This window comes from Zingiber officinale, chromosome 1B, assembly GCF_018446385.1.
Source record: "Zingiber officinale cultivar Zhangliang chromosome 1B, Zo_v1.1, whole genome shotgun sequence".
In the NCBI taxonomy this organism is placed as follows: domain Eukaryota; kingdom Viridiplantae; phylum Streptophyta; class Magnoliopsida; order Zingiberales; family Zingiberaceae; genus Zingiber; species Zingiber officinale.
The window spans coordinates 399,032-411,211 of NC_055986.1; the positions used below are offsets into that span (position 1 = coordinate 399,032).

The 12,180-nt window shown below is 35.8% G+C and overlaps 2 protein-coding genes across 3 annotated transcripts; one reads left to right on the forward strand and one right to left on the reverse strand.

Annotated features, from left to right (window-relative positions):
• Positions 1–1,550: 1,550 nt before the first annotated feature.
• Positions 1,551–2,707, reverse strand: LOC122045703 (putative HVA22-like protein g). Of its 2 annotated transcripts, none has more exons than XM_042606050.1 (5): positions 2,503–2,707; positions 2,337–2,435; positions 2,237–2,269; positions 2,084–2,147; positions 1,551–1,998 (listed from the first exon to the last, which is right to left on the reverse strand). In XM_042606050.1, exons 1-5 carry the CDS (start codon positions 2,532–2,534, stop codon positions 1,654–1,656), a joined length of 573 nt encoding a protein of 190 aa, XP_042461984.1. In that variant the 5' UTR covers positions 2,535–2,707; the 3' UTR covers positions 1,551–1,653. The 2 variants fall into 2 exon arrangements, with proteins under 2 accessions (XP_042461984.1, XP_042461976.1); XM_042606042.1 differs by having other exon boundaries at positions 2,216–2,269; positions 2,503–2,705.
• Positions 2,708–6,694: 3,987 nt separating this feature from the next.
• Positions 6,695–10,931, forward strand: LOC122045725. The gene is made up of 6 exons (XM_042606074.1): positions 6,695–6,937; positions 8,407–8,474; positions 8,571–8,830; positions 9,299–9,373; positions 9,482–9,544; positions 10,645–10,931. The coding sequence occupies exons 1-6, from the start codon at positions 6,831–6,833 to the stop codon at positions 10,687–10,689; spliced, it is 618 nt and encodes a 205-aa protein (XP_042462008.1). The 5' UTR covers positions 6,695–6,830; the 3' UTR covers positions 10,690–10,931.
• The last annotated feature ends 1,249 nt before the right edge of the window (positions 10,932–12,180 follow it).

Here is a 12,180-nt window from a genome sequence, read left to right on the forward strand (position 1 = left end):
CTGTCCGAAAATTGTATAGAAGATGGGTTGTATGGGATGTGACTTCTGGGTTATAGTGTCCCAACGGGCGACCGTACGTTCCTCAAGGCATAAGCACGTTCTTCAAATTGTCTTATGAAAGGACATGTCAGAAAATTGGCTCTGATACCGTACCTTAACAAGACATACAAATCCTTAATGCGATAGTAGAAGCTTCGTTGAGTCGCTGACCATGCCTCGTTGTCAACGACATTATGTTCTAAAGGGATATCAAGAAATATGAGATGGGTCCCACTATTTGGCCTAGCCGGGGAGCCACTCGTTCAAGGATCCCTGCCCAATCGACTTCAACTGATCTTCTCCATAATCCTTTAGCTCAGTTGATTGTTACCACCCGACCGGGTAAGCACTCCGGTCGCCTTATCGTTCCTCTGCTTTGTAATGAGCATCTGATGCTTTTGTCGTAGTGCTCTTGGTTGTATGGATGTTCTACTCGAACAAGTCATTTACCGATCAGACACTTCATGCCCCGATCGGCAACTACCATAGACCTCTACTCGACTCACCTTTGGTGAGCCCGTTGGTTCTGTGGTGTTGACCACCTTGATTTTGACCACAACGTCGGTCTTGACTTTGACCTCCACGCCATCTGGTACATCCGTCCTTGATCCGCACTTGGTGGATCTCTTATCACTGCATCACAGAGTCTTCCCCTCAAATCTAGTCGAATGAGGCTATAAGTCTAACTGACTAGACAAGTAGTGTCTTTGGTGGCATTTTGATTGAGCATTCTTTGTTCTTGAGCTCTTGATCGGCACAGATCTCTATCTCTATGATAGTTGAACAACCACTCAAAACTCAGACTTATGAAGTAGGATCCGAGCAGCAGTTGCACACCTAGGTCACCAAGATAAAGTAGAACGGAGAAGATCAGCTGAAGTCGACCAGGCGAGGATTCCCGGTCGAGCGCCTCCCACGCTCGGCCAAATAGCGGGACCCATCTCATATATTTTGATATCCCTTTGGGAGATAATGTCACTGACAACAAGACATAACCAACAGGCGGATCGTTATACGACGGAAGCTTCTACTGTCGCATCAGGGATTTACATGTCCTGTTAAAATATGGTGTCAGAGTCACTTTTCTGACATGTCCTTTCATTGAACAATTTAGAGAACGTGTCCATACCTTGAGGAGAGTGCATGTCGCCCGCTGGAGCGAAACGATGTCTACAAGCAATCAACCTAGAAGCTAAATCTCCCGCTAGTCTTCTTCGTGAGTTTCGAATGGATCACCACTCAACCCCAAAAAAAAAAAAATATTTAAATCAAAATGTCAGATTCTTAAAAACCAAAACAATCCACAGTATCAATAGACTAAATAGAAGTTAAATCAAAATGTCAGATTCTTATGTTGTAGAGCGAAACAATGTCGACCAGCAATCAACCTAGAAGTTAAATCTCTTGCTAACCTTCTTCGTGATTTTCTAACGGATCACCAATCAACCAAAAAAAAAATATTTAAATCAAAATGTCAAATTCCGAAAGACCAAAACAATCTACAGTTCCAATAGACTAAATAGAACATAGATTAGATTAGTGATCCATCGATCACTCCATATCTACAAACTCTGGAATCCATCGAACCAAGAAACATGCTAATTAAAGTACCAATCAAAGGAACCGTCGTCGCCATTTCAGCGATTCAGCCACAACGGCATCCTCCTCCACTTCCTCAGCAGTGAGCCTCAACTTGAAAAGAATGGCTGGGTTTCTCACCGCATCAGCACTCTGCTGCAGAATCCCCTCTGTCTCTGTTCTCGGGGCTAATGGCCTGGTGGAGACCATATGACGCAAGCAATCCAAGAACAAAACATGGCCCTTCTCCGTGAAATTTTGCAGGTAGAACTGCAGAAGCTCTCCAGATTTAGCTCTCAGATTGCGAAACCTCTCTTCCATGTCAGGCTCGTACTGCATCACCAACGGCCGCAGAAATACCTCGTACACCACATCAGAGCCCTGCACAAATCACATCCACAGGACTCTTAATTATTGCCATCTCGTCGTCTTTCTTTATTAATCAATCATGCATCAGTAGATGTACCTTGGTTTTGGGGAACCAGAGGTAGACCAAGAAGGCCAGCTTTGCTTCTCCATACATCGGCAGCCTGCGATTAATTCGTTCACTAGCATGCAGTTTAAATGGCAAAAAAAAGTGAAGTTCTTCGTGTGTTACCACGATGAGAAGTAGCCGAACCTTTCGACGACGGTGATCGCCGTCACGATGATCCTGCAAGGTGAAATCCCGTAAGGAAAGCTAAAATGATTAATGGTTAATTGATTCTTCGATCGCTCACCAGTAGTGGCACCAGAAGCGAAGCTGCTGGTTGTTGTAAGGGTGGTTCTCCACCGCCTTGAAGCATTCAAAAGCGGGATAAGCATATCCAAAGAACACCCTGCAATTCATCTCGACGTTGTGATCTAAAGTTAAATGATCAGGGAACTGAAAATTTGAGTACGCACAGGAGCAGTTTGGTGATGAGGTCTGATAACATCTTCAAGCTCTGTGATTCTGCAATCGACAGGAGATGGAAGCTAAAGCGATTGGCCTCGAGAGGTTTATTATAATCGATTCATCACCGAGACCGAGGAGACGATGGACAGTGTGGAATTTAATTTGGCAAAAATTAAGACTTTAATTACTTTTGGTTTAGGCATGGCTCGAAATGCTTTTATTTAATCGAGGTGGATGAAGATTAGTTAAACCTCCCGGGAAGGTAGTTAAAAAGTCAGTATTAGATTTGTTGCTATGTGGGATGGATAAAGTTTGGATCCTAATATCTGTATTTTAATGGTTCTTTATCGACCGGACAGGTCATATTATATCTTAAAGATATTTTAGAATATCATACACATCTTAATGATACCATGACCATCTAATACGATGCATGATGATAAAGTCAGGTCATCAGAAGTCAAGGGATGTGACAGTCAGAAGTCAAAGGGACGTGATAGTCAAAAGTCAGGGAACGTAACAGTCAGAAGTCAAGAGGGAGTGGCAGTCAAAGGTCAAGTGGAAGTGACAGTAAGAAGTCACAAGGACGTGACAGTTAATATACGGAGAATGACCACTGGGGGCCATCCAGCGTATAAGGCCAGGGCGACGTCTAACGGTCAGGAAACCAAGTCTACGGCAGGACGCATGATCAGGGCAAAGCCCGACCTAGCTTTACTGGTCGGATTTTCTCAAGCTAATTTGTGTAAACAGACTTATCACTCTCGGTCGAACCTGAATCATAAAAGCTAGCAAAAAGGGACTCTGATTGCAACCCCCCCTATCCATCTAGTCGATTCATTAGAACGTAGCGAACCGATCAGAGCGGCCTCGACTACACTCGGGCAGGATAATAAGCACTACGTGACAACAGGTCAGAAAATCATAACCATTTGTCAGAGAATACCTGTTGCATGTCAGGGAATATTCTAGCGGTTGAAGTCACCTGCAAGTAGAATCTTCCTCCGGTCTATAGGAGAAGGTCACGTGTCCTCCACCACCTGACAAGTCCTGACACCCGACATCCTTTGATAGGGGTCAATCTCCAGAAGGTACGCACTGTCATATAAAAAGGGTGTCCTCTCCCTTGCGCGGGTACGCTCACAGGTACACTTGTTCTTCCTTGATATACTGCTCTTATGGGAAAAAAATACCTGACTTGAGTGTAAGAGGGTCTGCTTCAGGGACTTTTTCTCTGATTCTTAGTCTCTAACGTTCCATGCGTTTGTCTGAGTGTGCGCAGAGTTCTAGTACCGTCGGCTCAAGTCCGATAGTCCTTCAGGGCCACGTGGGGGGTCTGTTCGTCAAAGCCCATACGACCGCAACATCATAGTCTCTCCTCCGTCAACACCAGCGACACCTCATCTGGCCTTCATCTGACTCAGATTTCGAATAGGATCACCATTCGATCGACAAGACAAAATAGATAAAGAGTTATTTCGGGATAGAGAATCCAAACTAGGATTGAGATGATTTAGATTGAATACATTCTTTTAATTAAAAAAAAAAAATCTATAACAACCGCTGAAAAATTCTTCGAGAGTTATTTATAAGTTTTTTTGAAAGTATTATAGCACAATTTTTTTTAATAATAATAAAAAATATTCGTTGGTCTATTATCTTAAACAACTGCTTGGTCAATAACCATCATCGATTGACTAAATTACCTTATTAGTTAATTCACATTAGATTAATTCAACTATAAATATAAATATTTTTATTGATTGATTGATTCTCTTGAATTAACTATTTGGTCGACTCAATTATTAACATATTGAAGATTATCTTTAATTAATTAAATCATCGATTCAAATTATCTTTACAATTAAGTCTTCATCTAGTTTGAAAAATACTTTAAATGTCTCCATTTAATTCATTTAAAAGTTAATCCCTCGGTTGTCTTAGATTACAAATGCATACACTTAAATTAAATGGAGACATTCAAAGTATTTTTCAATTTAGATGAAGACTTAACTGTAATTAATCTAACATAGTAAATTACATATATTTTTCTTTTTACACGTTCAAATCTACTAATTTATTCCAAAATTTACTTTGTAATTGACAGTCTGTCTCAATTTGGTACTGCTCTCATAATTTTCATTGAAACATTGTTTTATCCTTAGATGTTCAATTAACTGCTATGGTTCAATGCATTATGGGAAGAACTAGCTGTTAGCTATGGATTCGAGTAGCATTTCACCCGTAACCTTAACTCATCCGTTAATTATTTAATATCAGTCGGTTCGGATTTTCACTTAGTGCCATCTAAGTTTTATCTTGGTCATGGTTAGATCATCCAAGTTTAGGTATATAAATAATGATAATCGTCCTATGAAAACTCGATTTCGTTATGATTCCGATGGATTCTCTCATACTCAATTTATTTGGGAGCGTAGTGAGTAAAATTAAGAAAAAAAATTTATCGTCAATAAATTTTCATCATTTATTTCATTAAAATTATATATATTGATCATGTCCGAATAAGAAAAAAAATGTGACATTACAAAAAAGGAAAACGTAAAGGATAAAATAAAAAAATAAAAAAAACATAATTTTTTTTTAAAAAAAATTGTAAAAAACTTAAAAAAATAAAAAACATTAAAAAAAAATTTAAAAATGAGAAAAAAAGAAATGAAAAAAATAAAAACTTAAAAAATAAAAAAACGTTAAAAATATAAAAAAATTTAAAAAAAAATGCGAAAAACATTAAAAAAAATTAAACAAAAAATTTTAAAAACGTAAAAAAAAAATTTAAAATTTAAAAAATAAAAAAGGTAAAAAAAACTTTTAAAAAAATAAAAAATAAAAAAAACAAACAAAATAAAAAAATATACAAAAATAAAGAAAAAGTAAAAAAAAAAAGAGTTTAAATAATAATAATAATAATATATTATTATTATTATTATATATAATTGGTTTTTGTAACTAGAGGTAATATAGTAAAATATTAAACTAGGTTATTCATTAAAATCTTCAAACAAACAAGTTTTGATTAGGGGTGTAAACGAGCCGAGCCGAACTCTTGGGTGTTTGAGTTTGGCTCGTTTATAATCGAACCGAGCTCGAGCTTTATTTAACGAATGTATTCATGGCTCACAAGCTTATTCGAGCTTTTATCGAGCATAAATGAACTTAATAAATATAAATTATAAATTTAAATATTCATTAAAAATTAAATTATATATTTTAAAAAAATTATAATATTCTTATTAAAGTTTATAATTTTATTCTAATAAATAAATTTAATAGATTTGTTTATGTTTTTCATTAGTAGAGTGTAAAATTTATAAATTCAATATCAAAACTATTATTATTTTTATTTAAAAGTTTATTCATAAGCTTAACGAACATATTCACGAGCTAACGAGCCGAATATTGTGAAGCTTGAGCTTGGTTTGTTTATCTTAACGAACCTCATTAAACGAGCTCAAACGAGCTTTTATCGAATCGAGCTTCAAATAGCTCACGAGCAGCTTGGCTCATTTACACCCCTAGTTTTGGTTACATTACTTATATTGAACCAAATAACATTTAGTTATGTTTTATTCCCCGTAACCTTGATTATGTGATTATCAGGTAATCACACAACCAAAATTATACATGATAACTTGAACCAAACACACCCTTAGTGTCATCCAAGTTTTATCCTGATCATGAATAGATCATCCAAATTTAGGTCTATAAATAGTGATAATCATCCTATGAAAACTCGCTTTCGCTAGGACTCCGATGGATTTTCTCATACTCAGTTTATTTGGGAGCGTAGTAAGTAAAACTCAAGAAAAATTTTTACCGTCAACAAATTTCCATCATTTACTTCATTAAAATTATAAGAGGAAAGAAAAACTTAATCCATCAACGAATATTTTTAAAATTAAAATCGATCATTTCAAAATGAGACGAAAAATATCACTTTTTTATTCATAAAATTACAATATATATTTTAATAAAAAATAATATATATATATATATATATATATATATATATATATATATCATTTTTTTCACTTATAAAATTATATTACATTTATCAATCCACTCTTTTAAATAAACAGAATATTAATTAAAGTATTATATATTAACTAATTTATCACCACATCGGGCCCCCCGGCCCTACCGCAAGCTATGGACCCTACTAATTACAGAGGCTGAGAGGCACTCGGGTTATTATTATTATTTTATTTCCTCGGGCACGGCACCGCGGCTCGTCTCCTCCCTCGCCGCAAACCCTAGCTCGTCCGGAGGGTCAAATCTCCCCTAATTGTTATCGAATCATCTAATTTATCTCATCTCGATGTATGCTGATCAGATATCATCGGGGAGCAAGAGATCTATCAAAGAGCGTCTGCACGGCGATCTCGGGGGAGATTTCAGCCGTTCGAACGTAGTTTCGGCTAAAAGGTACACTTTAAGTCTTTAACTTTCTTACGAATAACGCGCAGGTAGTCCTTTCTGTTTTTTTTTTTCCTTTTGTTTGTGAAATATATAATCTGTAGATTGTTGCTGTGTCTATCGTCTACGAATCTGAAATTTTCGACCTTTCTCTTAAGGCTAGCTCAATTGGAATTGGGACTAAAATTCTCAGAGTTAATATTTATTTTTGAAACTACTAGTAAAATTTCTAGATACATTCAGTATATGCCCTAAAATTTGGTATGTCATAGTTTAAATATTGTTTTGATTGAGTTGAATTGTTATGTTGCCATATAAGTTGTATGGCATTTTTTTTTTCCCTTTGGCATGGTCTGGCAACATCACACACTCCCAACTTATTGATAAACTAATGAAGAAATGGATGATATGTGAATTTCCAAGTCTTATTTGGAGATATATACTTGGTGACCAGGTAAATACTCACAATTAGATATTGGTATGACCAGTAGTAATGAAGCATCACTTTTCTGGCTAGATTGGTTTGACCGAATTCTTTCCACGATGGCATCAGAAATTTAAGATATGCAGTTATTAGGTCAACTCAGCTTTACTAAGCTTTTTCTGAGGTTAGCTAAAGTTGCAGTACTAACAAAGCCTTGCATCTTTACTAGTGGGAAAGAAATTGCTCCACTAAGTCCTTATTGTGTGTCTGACAAGCAATTCAGATTGTTTTGACACATTTCAGAGATCTACATGAGCAATAATATTTGTTACAAGACATAATACCTCAAATAATGAGCGATTGGTAATAGATGTAACTAATGCACTCGTGGATTAAAATTTGGTTCGGATAGCAGAAACTGTTGTACTGAGGAACCAAGATGCAAGACAAACTGCTCCTCTTAAGACTCTACTTCTCCATCTCTCTATACACCCCGCCACTTCTTCTCCATCTCGGAATGCCGCTGCATCTTTTCTTTCTCGAGCTGCTCCTTTTCCTCTCCAGTACAAATAGAATTTTCTCTAGTACCTCTAGGTAAGTCACTACTGCCTCCTCTTCCTCTTCTACCGCTTGATTTTTTCTCCTTCTTTGTGCTACTGCTTCTTGATTCATTCCTCCTACTAAGGGCTACAGCAACCTATCTCAGCATGTTGGCATGGCACTGAGACTCTATTGTTTTGTATGGAGACCGATACAATTGCTCAAAATAATATTTTAAACCTTAGATGTACTAGTGCTGGAAGCACATATGGAATTTATTTAACAATAAGTAGTGGCAATTTGAACCTACTATTTTACTGAAACAAAGTTCATTGTAGGTGGTAATTATAATTGTCACACACTCTTTTGTTGTGAATTTTCAAAATCATATTATTTTATTTTGTTATCATGTTTTGATAAATGGAATTTTTCTTCTGATGCTATTGGCATAAGCTGCTTTTATTGAATATTTTTGCAAGTAATTATCTAACTGAATACTCTGGACATTGTGCAGGCAACGACAAAATGATGACAAATGGAAGCATGATCTTTATGACGAGGACAGGGAACCTGAAACATTCAGTTAAAATTTCTATGACCTACCAATATTTGCAACACGATCCTTATTTTGTTTTGTATTAACTTCTCAGTGATACATGCCACACTTTGTATCTCTAGAATCTGTTAATCCCAATGACCTCAGATGGAAGCTTCAGAAAAGAGGTTCTCAACAAGCTTTCCAGAGTAAAGCTTCTGTAGTTAGAGATCTTCGTGATAAGCTAACTGGTACAATGCACTCACAGCCATCAAATAGTGAACCTTCAAAGGCTAAGCGAGTGTCTGAAATTTCTGAAACCATCAAGAAGAACCTCCGAAATGATCCACCCATACCAGAAATCAAAAAAGTTACTAACCCAAAAAGGATATCTCAGAGCAAGGTGCATCTCTTCCCATTACATTATTTGCACGGGTGCAACTTTTATCATATGAAACTTCTATACTGTGATGCAATATTAATTTGTGTGATATGTGATTTTAGATCTTGTACTGTCGTGGAAACTTTAGATATATTTGTATATTGGTAAATCTGCTAGACAGTTTTGAGGACAGAGTTCCCAAGTTATATAGTATGAAGCTTGTTGAATTTGAGTGGCACAATATTTGTTTACTTAGTGATGATGATCATGTAGCATAGATGCTTTATTTCATGGAGTATGTTGAGTTAGTTTTAACATATATTGATTAAAAGTAAAAATACAACAACAAATGGTGTTTCTTTCTCTTACTTTTGTTGCCTTCATTTACATTCACTTATCTGGTATTTGCTATTGAAGTTTTTATGCCCTTGATTTCTTCTTGTTGTCATTGCATGATTTTTCTAAGTTTCTTTTGTCATAAATTTGCAGGCCGAGCTGTCAGTAGATGGTTTCCTGAACTCTTTGGGTCTAGGAAAGTATTCAATAACATTTCAAGCAGAGGAGGTATGCTGTACCTTTTCATGATTTTAGATCTTCAGCTTGTATTGCTCTTGTATGTTGGACTTTCAAGGATAATTCTTTTGTCAGCCTTTTAAAGAATTTTTTCTATAGGTTGACATGACAGCTCTCAAGCATATGAATGATGAAGATCTTAGGGCTCTAGGAATTCCAATGGTACGTGAGGCTAAGTTCTCATCATGTTTAATTTTTTACTATTACCTTTTTTTGCACACTTATTTATTATGATATTCCTATGATGAGGATCTTATGAGATTTCCATGGAATATATATTCCTATGTTTGGTTGTAAAATTATCCATGGGACACCTATTTTCATTGAATACTTAGTCCAATTTCACAAGGAATAGTTATTCCTTGTATTCCTGAATTAACTATTCTGTTCAAATAACAAATTCAATTAGTTCAACCGGACTAATTGAGCTAGACTGATTGGGCACTTTGATTAGGTAATATTATTGTCCAAATGGGCTGGTTCAGTCTATTGATCCTGAAGGGTCGGTTGTACTGTTTGGACTGAGCGATCCACATGGGCTGCCTGGGCTAGGCAAGTCGGGTGAGCTAGTTTGCCAGACGGTTCAGGGTGTTGGAGCAGGTAGGTAGGCCGGCAAGAGGTGGGTACTAACACACGGTTTATTTTGGATGGGTGAGTTGGTCAGGTTAATCTATTTTGGATGGGCGAGTTGGTCAGGTTAATCTATTTTGGATGGGCTTGGTGGACATGGAAGGTTGGTTGTGAAAATTATTCCTTGTGTATTTATTTAAACATTCCTTACAACCAAACATAACAATAGTTATTCCTTTTGAATTACAATATATGAACCAAACTAAGAAAAACTTTTTCCTTACCTATTCTTTGCTTATTCTATGTCTTAGGTGATGCTGTCCTTATCTATTCTAATCTATTAACCAAATGCGGCTTTTTTAAGAATTTCAATGATAGATGATGCATTTTAAGTTAAACTGTGTAAATAAGTTATATTCATTCCATGAACGTAATTATGAAGGATTATGAATAGTTTAATCTTGTTGAGCTGAGAATTCCACTTTTTTTCTCCCTTTCCTCTTACTTTTTCAGTAATCTGGGTGTTGTTAAACTATTCTATCCTTTTAATTGCTCGATCAGAATCTATTCAGTATTTGGTTGCATTCATTTGGTATCTGATTCTCTTTTTATATTAAAGTTGATTTCTTTTGCTATTTATCTGTGTCCTCAAGCTACTAACCAATGTCTCTATTTTATTTGGCTGGTTCCAGGGTCCAAGAAAAAAGATACTGTTGTCGTTGGAGTCCAGAGCCTAATAAGCGTGATCTTGTGCGCTAAGGTTTATGAGAACCTCTATTTCTTATCAAATGACGTGATGGCACTATGCTCGATTTGTCATCATCATGTCTTGTTTTCCGTTGTACATGCAAGCATTTCGTAGCGACACACATGCTTTGTGGCTTCTTCCAACTGAATGTGTACACTATAGTGGGAATTGCTGCTACTCAGACTCTTCATGGTCAGAGAGTTGTGATATGCAATTTCAACTTTTTTCCTCTGCTCGGTGTTTGTTTGCATAGTTGATTACACTTGCATCACAGTGTGGCCCTCTGCTGCTAGATTTCCCTATTGTTTACTTTGTTTGGTGGTATTTCGCCGGAGGTAGGTAACACGGCTCGCATGAATTTAAATTGAGACTGACAAGTTTATTTTCTTTCAATTGGTGAATGAGGGTCGATAAGTGGAGGCGGCTCGAAACTCAACTGACCCAAAACTTACAGTTTTACTCTACTATTATTCATACATACTGATCATGTTGCATCTGGACTGATCCACATGCTTTTTTGTCAAACTCCTTTCTATTTGGGTGACTGGTGTAACTCATATTCCAACGTTATTCATTTTATCAAACTCTAGTCATCCTTGGCCTTCTCTACTATGTTGAATCCGATAACATCGAATTTGAGGTGACCAACCCAGTCTGTTCTACTACTCATTTAGAATAAAATCTAAATTATTGAGAATCTAGTAGCTCTTTTATCTGTTGCAATTTTGCCCGTAGCAGGATTACATGGGTATGCTGGCTGACATTTGCAAAGTTGTATTTCGACTACTGATTACAGAGAGATATACACTTGCAGGAAAAAGCAGGTTCTTAGCTTGTTGGAAGACTGCCATAATTATCATGCACCTTCTTAAGAACAGGGTCTATCTGTTCGATCAAAATTGAGTACCCTTTATTTTTTAGACAGACAGCATATCATGGTGTCCTCTTCCTCTTCAGAGGGAATGCACAGGCCCTCAGTTTCTCAGGCTTCAGCTCATAATAATTTCAATAATTCCAACGGTCATGTAATTAAAACAGTTTTTTTCATTAAGTAAATTTATATATATTTAAAATGCTATTTTATGTGTGGTAATAATTATATTATACATATTATAAGTGATAATAAAATATATTTAAGGTGCTATTAGATTAATTTTATATGCCATTAAATTATATTGTATGCTCTATCGTATTATGGAGGCTACTAAATTAGATAATAAGGACTATTAAAATTGTACGTGAAGTGTTATCAAATTATATTATAAGAATTAAAAAAGTACATTATAAACACTATTAAATTGTACTATAGGTACTAAATTATATAATAAATGCTCCAAATTATATTTTAAATTAACCATTCAGGGTGCGTTTGGTTTCATTTTTATTTTTTGAAAAACACACCTTTTTCGTTTTTTAGAAAATAACTTTTTCATGTTTTTCATTTTCTTAGAAAACACTTTCTCATTTTCTTAAAAATGAA